General features: G+C 37.7%; 1 protein-coding gene across 2 annotated transcripts in view; it reads right to left on the bottom strand.

Moving 5' to 3' along the window:
- crc (bZIP transcription factor crc) overlaps window positions 1-12159 on the bottom strand; it is a 195512-nt gene extending 183353 nt beyond the window's left edge. For both annotated transcript variants that reach the window (XR_010517523.1, XM_065219774.1), the window contains exons 1-2: window positions 12018-12159; window positions 11820-11942 (exon numbers count right to left, since the gene is read on the bottom strand). Coding sequence is in view for 1 of the 2 variants with exons in the window: in XM_065219774.1 (XP_065075846.1) it covers window positions 11820-11942; window positions 12018-12138 (244 nt within the window). In the remaining variant the exon portion in view is untranslated. The remainder of the gene's footprint in view (window positions 1-11819; window positions 11943-12017) is intronic.
- Between the last annotated feature and the right edge of the window lie 6433 nt (window positions 12160-18592).

Raw genomic sequence — 18592 nt, 5'->3', positions numbered from 1 at the left:
AGACTAAGAGGCGCATGTTGAACTTGGTTTGTCAGTTACTGAAGCTCAATATTGTTCCGGATGATTGGAGGCGGGTGAAAAACCCACGTCAGATCATAACTCGTATCGTCCCATTGCAAAAATTATCGTGCATTCGAAAATTATTGGAGAAAATGATCCTTTTTCGCCTGGACAAATGGGTTGATATGAACCACCTACTCACAGATACTCAATTTGGTTTCCGTAGGGACAAGGGAACGAACGACTGTCTCATGGTGATTTCCACAGAAATTCAGTTGGCTTTTGCTAAAAAAGAGCAAATTGCTTCTGTATTCTTAGATATTAAAGGGGCTTTTGATTCAGTATCGGTTGAAGTCCTTTCAGACAAACTCCACGCTTGTGGTCTTTTTCCATTAATTTCTCATGGAAACTCTACAGCTTCTCCATTTAGTTACATGGGTCTCCCCCAGGGCTCATGTTTAAGCCACCTTTTGTATAAATTCTACGTCAGAGAAATTGACAATTGTCTAAATGGCATCTGCACGTTGAGCCAACTTGCTGATGACGGCGTAGTATCTATGACAGAGCCCAAAGGGGTCGACCTGCAAGGACCCTTACAGGATACCTTAGACAATTTGTCTACTTGGGCTATCCAGCTAGGTATCGAATTCTCCACGGAGAAAACTGAGTTGGTCGTTTTTTTCTAGGAAGCATAAAAGAGTGGATCCAGCACAACCGAAGCTTCAACTTTTGGGTAAATCGATCACTCATTCCATGTCTTTCAAATATCTTGGGGTCTGTTCGATTTAAAATGCACCTGGATCCCACATTGAGTATCTCAGACGAAAATGCCAACAAAGGATCAATTTTCTCCGAACAATTACCGGAACGTGGTGGGGAGCTCATCCGCAAGACGTTCTAACGTTGTACCGGACAACGATTTTATCGGTTTTTGAGTACGGTAGTTTTTGCTTCCAGTCGGCGCCTAAAACACATATCATCAAACTGGAACACATCCAGTATCGTTGTCTTCGTATCGCGTTAGGATACATGCACTCGACTCATACGATGAGTCTTGAAGTGTTGGTGGGCATGTTGCCACTCTCGGATCGGTTTTCGGAATTGTCCCTCAGGCACCTCACCCGTTGTGAAGTTATGAACCCACTGGTAATCGAAGCTTCTTGATCTAAACCCTCAAACTCGTTTTATGTCATTGTACTACGTGTACATAACACAGGATGTCAGCCCTTCACATCATAATCCTCATCGTGTATGCTTCTCCGACTTCGGCAATTCAGTTAGTTTTGATTTATCTATGACGCAAGAGATTCGCGGAATCCCAGAACATCATCGTTCCATGATTGTTCCGTCAATTTTCGCTGCAAAGTTTGGCCAAATTGATTCGACAAGAACGTTCTTCACAGATGGATCACTAATAGAGGCGTCCGCTGGTTTTGGTACTTATAACGAATTTCATAGCGCCTCTCAAATGCTTCATGCTCCTTGTTCCATATATTTTGCCGAGCTGGCGGCAATACATTATACGCTAGAAACTATCGCCTCACTAGCACCAGATCATTATTTTATTTTTTCGGATAGTCTCAGTTCTGTCCAGGCTATTCGCTCGATGAGGCACTCGATGGTAAAGCACTTCTCGTATTTTCTCATGAAAATACGAGAGCTTCTAAGTGCTTTATCTTTAAGATCATTGGTCATCACTTTTACATGGGTCCCATCTCATTGCTCGATTCCGGGCAATGAGAAGGCTGACTCGCTTGCTAGGTGGGCGCTATGAAAGGCGATATTTACCTCCCTCCCCCAATCCATACAATTGTCATCCACTAACCTCGAGAAGACCGCGAGTAATCGGTCAAATCCTTTAATTTTAGATTTTAGACATTTATAATGTATAACGAAAATGATAACTTGGCTCTTTAAAGTTTATTCGATTTAGCCTGTACAAATAAAGTAATTAACAAAAAAAATAGAAATGGATGTGTAATCCTAATTACATTAGTTTTGGAATTCCCCACAGAACCAACTCAAAATTGTACTTTGAACTAGTTTAATCTCTCTTATGGTGGGGTAAGCTCCAACCGGTATTATCCTCGGATTAAATCCTAATCAAGAATGTCCAACTGCTTTGATGCCGTCAACAGAGGTAATCAAAACGACTCTAAGCAAACACTTTGCAGATCAAACAGAGTCGGTATTAAAAGTTAATCCGAGTTGGAGCTTACTGCCATTAGAGTTCTTCCAAAAACTCCTGTGCAATTATTCTCTGACATACCTTGTTGCTATCTCTAAAATATATTCTAGTTAAAATCTCCTTAATAGTTTTAACGAATTTTCAACTTTTTTCAAGCTCCAGAATCTTCCATTATGCTGCCTCTCGCAACTTGTAACAGTTACAGTTTTTTTTTGCTGCAGTAAAATAACCCTATCGCTGCTGTGCCTTCTGTTTACGCATAAGACACGTGAGGGCTCCGAAAACAACCAATATAAAACAAAAACCTATGGACTTGGGACCAAACGGTTACACACTTCACATTTTTTACTGTATAGCATTTATCCATGACCGGTCATAGTGGCATGCTAATCAGTGATCAATTGTTGAATTATAAAACATGTGTTTTTGATACTCAGTATGATAAAACATATTTTAACTATTTTTGACATTGTGCATCCCGAACGGTATATATACGAACGGTAACCCGGATGGTTTGAATGATACCTCGAACACGTTGTGTAAGTTCTTTCTTATAATTATTTTATTAGGGAGGGGACATACATGTCGGCTTCGGCAATACCTTAACCTATTATCGTCAGGGGGTAAACAAAGTCCTAGAGCACTCAAATTTGACCATGCTCTGAAACACAGTGTATCCACATGCCAAAATTGAGCTCTCAAGGACGTTGTTTACACCCCTGACGATAATAGGTTAAGGTATTGCCGAAGCCAATATTTCCCAAATATGATTTCAGGCGATTTCTTCATTTTTCAGTTAAAGCTCTGTTGTAAAATAAGCAATTACTAGCTCAAAATAAAATTAAATTGAGTAATATTTACAGGAAAATGTTGGTCGATCAATTGCAATACGTCTATCAACAATGTAAGATTGGGCGGTGGTTACATTCCATTACTCCAAATGTTTCTTCGAAAGCGTGGTTCAAATGTCTGGATGTAAGTCGCCCCAGCCAGCATTTGATCAACCGTTCGAGAGTAGCAGGCTTCAGAAACCTGTTTCCTTCCTAGCTCCTTCCAATCGAAATTGTTACCCATTAACCTCGAGCCCGCCACGAGTAATTGGTATCCAATACTAACCTAGAGTACTGCTGTTTAAAATGTTAATTAAAAAATTATGGATTTTTGGCTCCGCAAAGTGTCACACACAACTGAGCCTAGCAAATAAACGAACTAGTTAAAAAAAAACAATGAAAAATTTACAGGAAAAATATTAATGTTCAATAATTGCATCACATTTGGACTCTCATTCCTGGAATATTGTCTATGGGTATAACGCCTAGAGGTATGCAACGTTTCGTATAAAACAGCTGCAGCGTATATTTTGCATCGATTTTTACCGGTTCAATAAAAGCAATAAAACAACTGATATCGTTAGTACAATATACCGAAAAGATATGATTAATCATCTAAAAGAATCACTAATGGCGGTAAGCTGCAACTCGGATTAACTTTTAATCCCGTCCCTGTTTGGATGATCTGCAAAAGGTTTGTTTAGAGCTGTGTTGATTAACCCTCCGTTACTCGCGCCAACGTTTGTAACGCGAGTACTCGCGCGTTGTACTTTATACAAAAGTGTGAGTTTTCTATTGCTATTTTGCAGCCGAGCTACCAATCGATATGAAACCAACGGGTAAACCTTAAAAACTTGGTTTTAACTAAAAAAAGCTAAACTTTTATCACAATTAACTCCCAAAAAATGCGGATAATAGAGAAAACGGGAATGGAAACCGCGTAAACGGTGTCCGTACTACGTGGAATTTGGCTTAATTGGTTACAACATAGAAAATCTCGAGATCCTGACCAGATAGAAAGTTACTGTCTTCGGCAAAGTTTTTCAGGACGTCAAGATCTTTTCGTTGGTGGAGTAGTGCTAGTATACACATTCAATTCTCGCATATACAATAGCTCGAGATCCTGAGCAGATAGAAAGTTACTGTCTTCGGCAAACGACTTTTTGGCTGGTGGACAGTAGCCCAGAATTTTCTCACCATAAGGCGCTAGTAAACGTGTACAATTCTTGCGTATACTAAGCTCGAGATTAGCCGGCGCCGGTGGTGTAGTGGTAAGCGTGACTGCTTTCTCACCCCAATGGGTATGGGTTCAATCCCAGCCGAGGTCGGTGGGATTTTCTGAGGCATAGAAATCTCTGGTCACGTCTTCCTTCGGAAGGGAAGTAAAGCCGTTGGTCCCGGCCCATGGCTGTTGTTGTGAATGGGTGCGATATCCTACGCAGGTGTGGAAGCTGCCTTCCTGCACATTCGATTGCCGTCAATGGATGACAATCGATGTCCGTCGGTGATTGGCACTAGATTGCGGAACAGAGACGGACGTTAAATAAAGGAAAAGAAGAAGTAAGCTCGAGATTCTGAACAGGTTGAAAATTACTGTCTTCGAAAAAGTTGTTCATGAGGTCAATGCCAATTGCTTGGTGCACAATAGTTTAGAATTTTCAAACTACGTGGCATTAGTTTACACGTGAAATTCTCGCATGTAAAATATCTCGAGTATCAGGACGTGATCAGGATCTCGAGATATAGCATATGCGAGAAGTGTACATGTATACTAACACCACGTGGTGAGGAAATTCTTAACTACTGTTCACCAGTCAAAAAGTCTTGACCCCCTAAACAACTTTGCCGAAGACAGAAACTTTCTAGCTGATCAAGATCTCGAACTATTGAATATGCGAGAAAGGCACGCATATACTACCACCGCATAGTGAGAAAATTCTGAAATATTGTAACCCAACAAAAAGATCTTGACTTCCTGAAAAACTTTGCCGAATACATTAACTGTCTATCTGGTCAGTATCTAGAGATATTTTATATGCAAGAGTTTCACATGTATAGTAGCGCTGCAAAGTAAGTAAACTCTGAACTACTGTCAACCTGCAAAAAAGCCTTGACCTCCTGAACAACTATGCCGAAGACAGTACCTTTCTATCTGGTTGAGAACTCGAGATATTTTATATGAGAATTTCACGTGGATACTAGCGCTACGTAGTTAGAAAATTCTGAACTACTGTCCACAAGCGACAAGGCTATGATCTCCTAAACAACTTTGTCGTAGACAGTAACTTTCTATGTGGTCAGGATCTCGATATATTCAATGTTGAAATCAATTAAGTCAAATCCCACGTAGTATGGCTACAGTTTACGCGGTTTCCATTTACATTTTCCCAATTATCCGCATTTTTTAGGTGTTTACTGTAATCAAAGTTTAGCTTATTTAGATCAAAACAAGTTTTTTGAGGAATACTTGTTGGTTTCAGATCGAATAGTAACTCAGCAACAAAATGGCAATGGAAAACTCATATGTGTTGTACAAAGAACAACAGCGCGAGTAACGGAGGGTTAAATCTGATGTCGACATCAAAGCAGCCGGACATTCTTGATCGAGATTTAATCCGAGGATAATGCCGATTGGACCTTACCGCCACAAACGATCATTCTTGGTGAAAAATGTAATCCGACGATGCATTTAGCTATATGTTATGGGTGTGCAATAATTAACCATTAAGTCAAGGCTATTTTTCACACAGGTGGCACTGTTCCATTGGCAATCAAAAAATCATAAAAACCCCCATACATAAATTAAGAAAAGTTGAAATAATACGCATTCGGCCTAATCGCATCGAGCAGACAACTTCAAATAAATCCATGATTTCAGAGTTAACAAGTCAATTATGTTGGTAAGATACTTTAGTTAATAAGCTGCCGAACGAAGTCAATGAGAACGCGTGATATGACGGTTTGCACCCATTATTCTCAAAAACAAATTCATTGGCGTTTCAATGCGTTAGGCCGAGTTTGGCGTCAAGAAGCAGTGTTAGACTTTTGACTCTTTATCAAATCTTACGGTACGTACGGAAAGGTAAATTAATGGATATCTCAACTATTGATTTCTCTTTATCAAATCTTACGGTACCGTACGTACGGAAAGGTAAATTAATTTGGAAGCCATCAGTAATAATAACGTTCCGTTTGGTGCTAAACTGCGCTAGATTAAGAAAGACAAAGTGCGGGGTGTGCTTAATAGGCCGGAAATGGGGTAGTTAACTCTACATATTCTTTGAAAAAAGTTGACGACAATCTAAAGAAAACACCCAGCTTGTCCATTCAAATCCAATTTTTCAATTCCCGTTTTTTTCCCGGTTATTTCCCTGCCCTTAACAGAAATATCCGATTAGGGCTGATGCATATATTATGTCACGCTCTAAGGGGGAGGTGAGTCTATGATTTTGTAACAAGCAATGCATTAGGTATAGGAAAAACGTGACGATAGGGGGGAGGGGTACATTTTTCCTCGATTTGGCATGACATAATTAATGCATGGGCCCTTAGAGATAATCAGATAATGTGTTCAGCAGAATTGCTCTACAATACGTCTACCTTGTGCAAAAAATATGAAATGAGATTAACATTAATATGTCGGTGATCTCCTGCTAATACCTGCAAGATACACCCCTTTAAAATTAGTGTTGAAAAATAATAAATACGTTTGTAAATCCTTTACATGAAGAGGTAGCGATTTGCTTCATTGATCAAATATGTGCATTTTTAGAGCACTTATATTTTTGTAGAACATTGAAAAAAATTAAAAATTATTCAAACCAAACAGTTATGGTAGAAAAGCGGTTTCTAAGGGGGTACTAGCGTTAGTACTCCATTTTCACCCTATAACTTCGTCCACTTGAGAGATAGAAAATGCACGTCTTGGACAAAGTTTCTTAAAATGACTTCATCTACAATGTATTCATAGATATTCATCAATTTCAACAAGACATAACAAAGTTATTTTTTTTTATCTTAGTGTATACCTCCCTTAATCAAAAATGTTCACTTCTCAATTAAAGTTCTCAAAAAATGAAGACTCATCAAAATGCTACACTCAATAGTTTCGTCGCAAATAGCCATGTCCCACTATTTTTGATTTCGTCCCACTGTGCGCCATGTCTTAAAGCAATTCGCTGTAGATCGCTTAAAACAAAATACATAGAAACAAATAACTGAATTTTAGTTAGCTTGCATTCTATGCACTACTCTATAGTCAAAGTTTGATAACGAAGAATCAACCGTCACAGTTCAATACAAGACACCTGTGCAGTTCAAGTGTTATGGAAGAACTTAAGGTTCAAGAGCAGTGCAAAATTTTTGACTAATGACATTTGAGTTTCGAATCCGTTTCCCACCCTAGGGAAAACCTTTGCTCAGTCGTAAAAATGTAAACATATTGAAGCTGAAAGACTAAAGAATTGTTTAAATACATTTAGCGAAGTGTTCAGGCGAGAAATTACAGCGAAATTATCGTTTAAATTTTGGTTACCGAAAACAGTTCGGTGCCGAAGCCATCATTTACCCTATGTATCATTGTTTTGAAATGATGCTTGAATGAAGGAACAATAATAAATTCAAAGCTGCTCTACGTCAATCTCATTCGTGCCTCGAACGTAACAGCTAACGTTTTTTTTGTTAAGATTTAGGCTTTTTCTGAAAGACTTTAAAACACTGATATTCTTATGTTGAGAGGTCAATATATTATTGTCAATAGTTTCCATTCACAAAGTGTACTCTGGAACCTTCTAACTACTGTTGGAATTCCTTCGTTTACCTTGGAAGTTCTTAAGCCTACCCTCGAACGATGTCAATTATACAAGGTCTGGCCCAACCGGCTTATTGGTATTAGTGAAATGTGTAAATGTTTAGTGGTGTTCGTATTTCATCGCAATGTTTATCTTTTTACACGAAACAGCCGTTTCCTGTGACGACACGTCTGTCATTCGCAGTATGGAATGTTGTGCTGCCGTGACATCGACATTCGCTTGCTCAGCAATGTTCACAACATTTTTGCTTCTAACACCAGCAAGCTGCCTGTTGTTCCAGACCTTGTATGATTGACATCGAGCCTCGAAAACCTCTGAATTTGACTTTGGACATAATTTTCCATAAAACCGTACACTGATAAAATTTCAAAGATTGTTTTTATGTGTCCCACACATGATTTTTTGCAATGTGATCAACAAATGATATCTATGTGTCGGACACATACTTAATATGTGTACACATAAAAGTCATGTGTAACCACGCATACTATTCATTTGACTCATACATTTCATGTGTGCTTCTGGGTGGATTCTGTTTATGTGTGGTCACATGAAAATCATGTGGAATTTCACATGGAAATTCGTTAATAAAAATGTGTCGTATTTTATTAGTGTATAATATACGTAGGGGAACTAGGGGCAAGAAGGTCACCCTAACGATAGCGCGTTTTTATATGTGATTCCGTGAATATTTATAGGAGTTTGTGAATCGAATTGTAAGTTTATAACCTTGTCTCCATGTATCATCATTGAAATTAAAATTAAACCCCATCAAAAAATGTTAATGATTTTTTCAAAATGTCATGTCGAACCTGCTCTAAAAAATGCTACGGGCCAAGAGGGCCACTCTTATGGGGCAAAAAGACCATATGTCTAAAATGAAGTGAAACTGATAAATGTTCATTTCTAAACAACAAATTACTATTGGCAAATCAAAGTTGGTACTCGTGGAGAATAGAAGAACTATAAAAGTGATGATGGTTTCAAAATTTTCCACGGGGAAGTATACGAGTGCAATCTTAAAATGCTTTTATTTTGCAAATGGAGCATTTTATTTAAATCTGGTTGGTGCTATGTTAGTAGAAAACTTAAGGACTACTCAATAAACAAATAATATAGAAAAATTCATTTCTTTTCAGATTTTTAGGTGTACACATAGATTTGAGCTTTTCTACCACTGTAGCAGCAACCAGATTTAAATAAAATGTTCCATTTGCAAAATAAAAGCATTTTAAGATTGCACTCGTATACTTCCCCGTGGAAAATTTTGAAACCATCATCACTTTTATAGTTCTTCTATTCTCCACGAGCGCCAACTTTGATTTGCCAATTGACAGCAACTGCTTTTATTGTTTATTCCACTAAAATATTGACTTAACGATATATTTTTTTATATCTAAAACATATAAACCATGTGCGTCAAAGAAATGGAAACTATTTTTGATACTATTTTATACAGTTTGTTTTCCAAAATTTCACGAAAACAATGTATATTGGAAACATAAATGCCCAATTCTCGCGTAACATTTGAAAAGGGCCTATGTCCAAAATGTAAACAATCCAGAAAATGAATTGTAAATTTTTCCGCCAGTATTTAATTCCTAAATAAATAAATTGAAGTATTTTAGGCATTAATATTGTTCACAATAACAATAGTAACTATATCTCAGTACACAACATCCAAAACATGCGAAACGTTTTCAAAAATACATGAAAATCTATAAAAAATTAATATCACAGTAATAAGCCTTTTTGTGAATCTTTAAATGGTTAGGCCCTTTTTGTTAAGCCGTTGTGCTTCTCATCATAAATTGTAGGCCCTTTGCTAAGCCTTTTCTTAACGTCAAATAAATCATCGGCCCTGCCTCAAGCAGTAGGGCCTAGCTTTGATTTGAATTTTTTCAATCATCGGCCCTTCTACGTCGCTAGGCTTATGAATGGAACCTCATCGAACGAAAAAAATATATGTTAGGCCCGAGGTTAGGCCGTTTTAGCATGAATGACTGGAAACATTTCGTGGATCGGCCGTTTTTAAAATCAAGCTATTTTTAATGATTTTTATCGATAATGCGGAACATTCCTATACGACTGGTAGCTAATTACCAGTGCTACTACAGAATGGTATCAAAAATCGGTTTGTTTACATTTTGATCATAGGCCCTATTCAAATGTTACGCGAGAATTGTGTTAATTTCTGAACATTTTTGTACAATTTAATACATAAATGTAGGGGTGGCACTCTTGCCCCGTATAAAGTTTATTTTTAGGAATATAATTTTTGATTAATTAAACAAAATATTTAACAATTTATTGTTATTAATGTATCAAACAACCATCAATAGTGATGTCTCAATGCAGAAATTGTGAAAAAAATAAATTGGAAATACCGAAAACCTTATTTTATGATGCCTTATTCTTATAAAAAACTAGCTTTTCAATGCATCAACATAAAATTATTTTTTGCATTTTTTTTTTTTTTACGACCTCGATTCGGACAGAACTTTTTAGAATGCTTCATAGGAATACCGTGCATAGGTTCATCGTGAGATAAAATTGAAATGATTTCATTTTCAAAATATATTGAGGGTGGCACTCTTGCCCCGGGTGACCTTCTTGCCCCTAGTTCCCCTACTGTACTGTTGCTTCATTCAACGCCTTGATGATATCCGATTAAAGCCTGGTACGCAGCTGAAAAGTAATGACGTTTTAACGTGCTACGGGATAGGACACGGAATGCTAAAGAAATTTCTTTTAATTAGCATTTCTTGACCCAGTACGCAGTTCAAAAGAAATCGGTAAAGGAAAGATCGATTACATTAGTATCGTAATCGACATGAAGGTGGCGCATTCTGAATGCAATTTCACTTTCCTTGCGGAATAAGCTTAGTACGCAGCTGAAAAGAAAACGGAAAAGTAATTTTTGAGGATTTTTCCCAAAAGAAAATTTGACAGCTATAGTCTGCTAAATTTTGAGATCATAGGTAGGTGTCGTCTAATTTTAAAATCAGCAATTATCAATTTTTATGTTGTTAAAATGCATCCAAAACATCATTTTTACAACAAACGTTAAAATTACCTAACGGAATAATTGGTCAGACCATTATTCCGCAAGGAAAGTGAAATTGCATTCAGAATGCGCCACCTTCATGTCGATCACGATACTAATGTAATCGATCTTTCCTTTACCGATTTCTTTTGAACTGCGTACTGGGTCAAGAAATGCTAAGGAAAAGAAATTTCTTTAGCATTCCGTGTCCTATCCCGTAGCACGTAAAAACGTCATTACTTTTCAGCTGCGTACCAGGCTATAATGGTCTGATCAATTATTCCGTTAGGTAATGTTGGCGTTTATTGCAAAACTGATGTTTTGGATGCATTTAAACAACATAAACACTAATAAGTGTTGATTTTACAATTTGACCACATCTCCCTATATCTCAAAATTTAGCAGACTATAGCTGTCAAATTTTCTTTTGGGAAAAATCCTCAAAAATTACTTTTCCGTTTTCTTTTCAGCTGCGTACCAGGCTTAAGGAAAAAAAATCATTATTGGCAGCAGACAGGCGTGATCGCAAATCGCAGTGTTGGAGTGTGCTTAGTCATGCTTATGATGATCAGTAAAGGCCGGCGCACAATGCATATGTTTTCGGGTTTTTTGACAGATAATGCATGGGCTAGCTGTCAAAAAACTAAAAACGTATCTATTGTGCGCCGGCCTTAACTGATTGGCAGCTTTCATTCATTAGTATTGGTTTGGCCGAGATCAGTGTTCAAAACATGTTTTTTTTTCAACGAATCATGCTTATTTGAATAAACACGTTTCAGAAGTGATAATTGTATTACAGGTGTTGCCAGACGCGTCACAGACAGTAACGTTTAACGCTTCAAAGAATGAGTTTTCCGTAAATAGTGTTGATTAGCCAGGAACGTGAGCTCAGTATAAACTGTTGGTTTCTATACGGTTTAAATAAAAAAAATTGATCGACTTACCTTTCTCGACTTTTGCCACCGGAGGTAATGCGATAACTATGGGAGTGTCTTTCAAGAGGTCCGATTTTATGACCGGTTTGGTTTCAACGACGATATCGAAGAGAGCATTATTGAAAAGGCCTTCTAAAATAGGAAACAGAAAACAGGGATCAAATTAGACGTGATTGATAGCATTTTGGCTTGGGTTCCTCGACGTACCATTGCAGAAATCGTAGTCTTCGAGATTGTACTCCTCAGCATAGGAGGAGTGCTGGGAGGAGGGAGACGTAGGCTCCATCTTGCCCTCCCAGTCCATGTCCAGAAATTGAAAGGACTCCATCGGATGTTGTTAGATGTTCAGACTCAACGAACGAAGGTGGTACAAGTTGTTGAGATGTTGATATAGATGATATAGATATAGATGATGATTGTTGTTGTTGTTGTCGGAGACTGGTTTTTGTCGCTTGGGACGCCATTTTGCTTGGGTAGGATGCCATTTCGGCTCTGTGGAACGATATAATGTGGAAATATAAGTAATACGGAACTGCACAAGGGGCAAGATAGCTTAGATATATTTTAAAATATTAAAGAAAATACTGAAGTATTTTCAAAAACTAATACATGTAAACGATAGAAGTTTTATTGCTGAACAATAATGTAACTAAGGATATTTTTGTTTCTCAGTCCATGTCAAGAAAATGAAAATAAAATATTTTAATATAATCAGCCAAGGTGTGACGACCCATGGAACTGCATAATAATGTTCATTAAACTAAACCTAAAATTGGGCGAAACAATTAAATTTGGAGGTAATAGTTATCCAAAGAAATTAAAATTAAATCAAATATGATGAAGAGCATTTTGCAACCAATCAGCCCAACTTGCATAAAGCCATACAATCTGTATTTTCTTATCAGTTTCTAGTTTTATATGTTCTCTACAATGAAACGTAAAACACCTTTGTTTACAGATGCGCTAATTCATGTGAACCGAACACAGCACGATTAGCTGTAATAGTTTTCGAGTTCCCCTCCGTGAACCCCCGACAAATCGCAAAGGCAACTCCCATGTTGTTTTTCAGACACTAGACCAAACATTTTCGTTGGTAAGTTCAATTTTTGCATTCTTGCTTGTGGTCAACTTCATCAACACAACCGGTTATAGATGGCCAATATAGCAATTCGAAAGTGATGTTGAAAGCATGATTGACGCTAATAAATCAAGCACTGTTCTGTAAGCATTAAAACGTTGTAGCGGGGATACCTGTATGTATGCTTGCTGCTACTGCAGCTGGTGAGGGTCCAACGTCCTAATTTAGGTCATGTATAGGGAAGGTGGGGAAAGATGGGCCACCTACTTGGTTTATACATTTTTTTTATTGTGAGCATCAACAGGAAAAAAAAAACAAACCATAATTAGGGTTGTATTGAACCTGTTGATATAATAAATAAAATAACAAATGTGCCCATCTTGCCCAGTGACTGACCATACCCTATACCTCCTACCAAAGTAGAATTGCACAAAGCTTGAGTGGCATACACCTGAGATTGGTGGAAAATCAATGCGACGACAGAAACCATGTGACAAACATAGTTCAACGTAACTTGCGCTATGCCGACCGATTGAAAATTGAAACGTTGGTGGTGGAGACAGTGATTTCGATTCCCGAAAAAAAAACTAAGTTGATGGCAGGCGTTAAGTTCCAGTTAGGAAATGATAGCCGTATCAACGTAACGGTATCATTTTTGAGCATTTTACATAGCCCGCAATATGGTTAAATTCCTCCATAGTGTGTTCGTTGTTTCGCATTCAAAATGCATAATAACACGCGCAGCATTGCGTGATGGAGGTCAATTTTTTTTTCATTTGTGGTGTCTTGATGATGGCTGAGACTGATCAAGGTCCATCTTGCCAACAGGCCACTCTTTTGCCTATGACCACAGATATTGTTTATGTTTACGTAGCCAACGTGTCGCACAACCACACCATGCAACAAACGTTTACAACGCCTGCAACACTCTCGTCTCTCTGACGTAGATCTTGCTGACGTGCAACATTTTCCCCCCGTCTAGCCAGGTGCAAGCAACAAATCTAGACTAACATTTGAAAGGGGCGGAAGAGCCAAAATGTAAACAAACCATATTTTGCCACATATAGAGAGAATAGTTCACAAACTACTCGATAAATACGAAAAAGTAGAAGAAAATATCATTCAAATTATCAAAAACGTTTCTTCTTACATGGCGTATTTCCAACTTTCAAATCTATGATAAATCTGGTTGTTACGCCTTGCACCAGAACTACGAATTATATGGTTTTAATATGCCAAATGTTTTGATTCTGTAGTATCTAGTCACGCCCGATTCATTTGAAATGCATCCGATTGATAGTTCACGTTTAAACAACGAACAAAAAGCAGACCAAAAAATCTCCGGGCGTAATTCCACTCTCACAAAATTTGCGAACGAAGAACCAAGGCGGAACAACAAACAAAAAATCCCGAGGGTGTACTTCCACGGCGTATCACCAGTGTTGGCAGTTCAAAGGGTGGAAGATCTGGGGGGTAACAACATGTATGAAATTATCAGGGCGTATGATGTTTTCTTCTCAATATCACGACAAAGAAAACTTTTTTTGAGTTTTTAGTGATGCACGATGATAGATTACACTATTAACTATATGTCAAGCTTATAAAATCAACCAGAAAATGGAAAGTCGTGAAATAGGATTAATTTTTAGGTCAACAAAATTCAGAAGCGATTTTCTCGATATGGTCATTTTGGAATTACGCCCTTTTCAAATGTTAGTCTAGAAATTACGTCATTTTTCCGTATAAATTTTTCACTAGCATTCCGCATACAAACATCGTCATCTGTTTCGGTGCTTTCCTCCGACCACGTTGGTGTTATTTTAATCCCAAACAAAGGGATTACCGAAGAGATAAAAGCACTTTCGATCCCGCCCACCGACCAGGTTGTCGCATACCGTGTAGCGTTTGTATTATAAAGCATATTTTTTTGAGTTTGTTAACACCTCATCACAACATGGCGCCGCGACGACGTTCCAGACGCAGTTTCAGGAAAGCTTGCTAGAAAACTTTAAAACAACCCGGATCTACTCACATCGTAATTCACTAAAATATTCCTTTTGTGTACTGGGGCACCGAGGTGCGCGTTAGCTGCTTGCAACTAGTAATCCATTTTCACCTTTTTATAAGCACAAGTAAAAATTTCAACACACTTCTTTGAGGCAACATTAGGAAATGAGAGAGCGAAATGATTCATGCTCCACAAGAGGCCCCCCTTTTTCGCATTCCTGCGAAAACTCTTCTGGCTTTGCCCGTGTGGATACAAACGGGAATGGCAGTGTGTGCGTGCTGTTTGTTTAGTATTGGTGTTATTTTGACAGCACGATCTGTCAAAACAGTGAGAACTCCTCTCGTAAGCGAGAGCGAGAGGGAGTACAAAATTTGGAAGTATACCTCAACGGCCAAACAAATGGCACTTCCTGTCAACTCAGACAAAGTCTCCAAACGGTTCGTTCCAAATTTGTCAAATTTTTTTTCCGAAACTCGAATGATACATTTTATTTCAATGAAGTGCTAAAAATAAGGAGGAATATAAATAAATTTCAGAATTTTGTTCCGTTGATGTGGATGCACACACAAAAATATCGGTAAATAATAATATTAAAGAAAAACTGGTAGAATTAAACATTTCCAATTTTAGTTTTCATTATCCAGTAAAATGGTTTGCTGGATCATGATCAGCAACAAAAAAGCTTTGCTGAAAAACAGCAAACAACATTTTTACCGAAAAATTCAGCTAACATAAACGGTTTGCTGGACATCCAGTAAAGAGCTGTCAATCTTTTAGCGTCACAGTCGCAAGTATTTGCATTCGTGCAATTCGTACAAACCACCGAGGAGGAGGTGATAAACATAACTACAAATATATAAATTTATGTTGGTAAGAGCACTGGTTATAATAGGTTATAATAAATGTTAATAAATTATGCATGGACCCTGGCGATTTTGTCTTTATTATTTGTTTATTTGTATCAAAAATCTTTAATGGAAGCTGCCAGCCCCAAGTGGAAATAAATTCGATTTACTGAGTTTATTCAGCAAAATGCTGTGAGCTGTCAGAATTTTTTATTGCTGAAAAATCAGTGAAGAAATATTGCTGAAAAATTTTGCTGATTATCAGTAAAATGTTGACATTTTGACAGAAGTTGGAATTACTGGAATATTCAGCAGCATTATTATGCTGGCAAGTTTACTGATCTTTCATCAAGTCTAAAATCAGCAAATTTCCGCTGGGTTTCAGCGATTTAAATTTGGTTTGTGCGTTGGATCTTTTTGTTAGAAATTTTCAAATCGAATTGGTGAACTGTCAATCTGGGGGCACGCAATAACCTTTAACCAAAGATGAATACTAAGATGAAACTGTCGGTAGAAAAACTTTCTATTTTAGTGTCCTCTTTCACGGTCCCTTTCATCCAATGAATACCCCCCGTATTCAAGGTAATGTTGTGGTTTTGCTGCCCCCTCGACAGAGACGAAATTTTGCGCTCCTGTTTATCAAAACAAACACACCAAAATCAGAGGTGTCCCATTTTTTAATTACTCGAATAACAACTAATCGATTTTTTTTTGTTCGCTGTGCTGCCATTTTTCCACCAATGAGAGTGCAGCACATGTTTGAAACGATCGGTGATGATCCCCTGGAGAAGTTAATGCTTATATCGGCATGATATAACCGATTACAAATATTTTACTTTGCGGTTCGTTAATCGATTAATCGATAATTCGAATGAAAATCGGCCATCACTAGATGAATGTGAAACGTCATTTCAAATATATAGACCGTAAATAAATAATGATACAATTTGAAAGGGACCGGGGCTCATCACAAATTACGTCCACACGGTAACTGAAATAAACCCGAGTGTTCACCGGTTGCTTTAACTCCAACGCAGGCAAAGGCTGTAATTAAATTAATTCCATTAACTACTGCTTGAATAACATAATTACACAATATAGAACCACAAACGAAGTTACAGACGAGTTTCTCCGAAGAAATTAATTAAAATAATGTGGTTCTCTGTAATAAAATTTTAGTCCACCTTCCGCCCCTCACCGCCAGGTTCGCTAGTATTTTTGTTTTGAATTAATTCAAGTTGGTTTTGTGTGCAATGATCTGGCAACTCGCGTTCTCGCTCGCATTGACGGGGTGCTGTTTTCTCACTCATCGAAGGAAATTTTGATTAGAGTGAGAAAGTAAGGAACAGTCAGTGCGGGAGCCGTGTGCGTTACTATAGGTGCAGCAGAAGGAATGTAGTCGACTCTTTTGTTCTCACGATGTTCTTACACATGATCCAACGTTACGTCACACTATTGGCTAATCAAAGCTGGCACTCGTGGAGAATAGAAGAACTATGAGAGTGATGATGGTTTCAAAATTTTACACGGTGAGGTATACGAGTGCAATCTTAAAATGCTCTTATTTTGCAAATGGAGAATTTTATTTAAATCTGGTTGATGCTATGTTAGTAAAAAACTTAAGGACTACTCAATAGACATATAATACAGAAAAAATAATTTATTTTCAGATTTTTAGGTATATAAATAGATTTGAGCTTTTCTACCACTGTAGAAGCAACCAGATTTAAATAAAATGCTCCATTTGCAAAATAAAAGCATTTTAAGATTGCACTCGTATACCTCCCCGTGGAAAATTTTGAAACCATCATCACTTTTATAGTATTTCTATTCTCCACGAGTGCCAACTTTGATTTGCCAATATTATGCATAAGAACGTCGTGATAATGAAAGAGCTGACTTGTTTCCTTCTGCCTCACCAATCACTTTGATCACAGCAATTGCGATTCTCCGTCGGTTCGTTTCGCTGCGCGCATGTTTTCTGCGTTCCTTCGTACCTTACAATGTTATATCCATTCGCAACGCGTAATATAACACAGCCTGCGGAATGTCCTACACACTTAGTGTTACCTCGAGGCAATTAATTTAAAACCAAAACCATAAGATAACCACATAGTTGCATCTCGTTTGCATAGCCCTAGCTGACGTTGATACCAAGGCCAAGAATATGAAATGAAAAGTAGGGCAAAAGGAGAGAGAGCTCGTTTTACATAATCTAACTGCAGTATTTACTTAGGAACGTTTCTGCGTTCAAGTAGGATAAACACGCCCACGCATGGCATGCTTGCGCATCTAGGTTACGTTTAGCTTTCCCTCTCTGTTTATCCTTAACGAAGGATATAATTATAATGTTTGAACGTTACAAATGTCTCATTCTTATTTGTAGAGCCATATCAGATCTGAGTTACGAAAATAAATAAACTTACAAGATATCTGAGAAATCCCAGATCTGAGAGGGCATAGTATATAAGGCCTGAACAACACAAATTTACCCTTTCAAGGGCGATCGGAATCCTAGTTAATTAGAATAGGCAAATTAGGTTAAAGTTCGGTATTGAAAGGGATATGTTAAACCCTGGACAAATCATGTAAAAGTTTTACATAATTATAAGTTGCTAATGCAACACGTAGCTGTAAGATCACTTTGTACAATTTTGTTGAATAAAATTAAGTTTCGTAGGTTACTCCAGATTCTTCTCTTTTTTGAATCCGAAAGAACTTTCGGCCTAGAAGTGAAAATTTCTCTCCTTAACCGGAGAAAAAAGTAGCTCCTAGAAGAATCTTGACTTGGAAGTGAAAACTTCTCTCCTTAACCGGAGAAAAAAGTAGCTCCTAGAATCGAGAAACAGTG

The sequence above is a fragment of the Ochlerotatus camptorhynchus genome, unplaced genomic scaffold (assembly GCF_037179485.1).
Source record: "Ochlerotatus camptorhynchus isolate MF236.1 unplaced genomic scaffold, CSIRO-AGI_Acam_v1.1 ptg000111l, whole genome shotgun sequence".
NCBI classification, from domain to species: domain Eukaryota; kingdom Metazoa; phylum Arthropoda; class Insecta; order Diptera; family Culicidae; genus Ochlerotatus; species Ochlerotatus camptorhynchus.
Note: the sequence above shows the minus strand (reverse complement) of the source record. Positions and strands in the feature narration are given on the sequence as shown.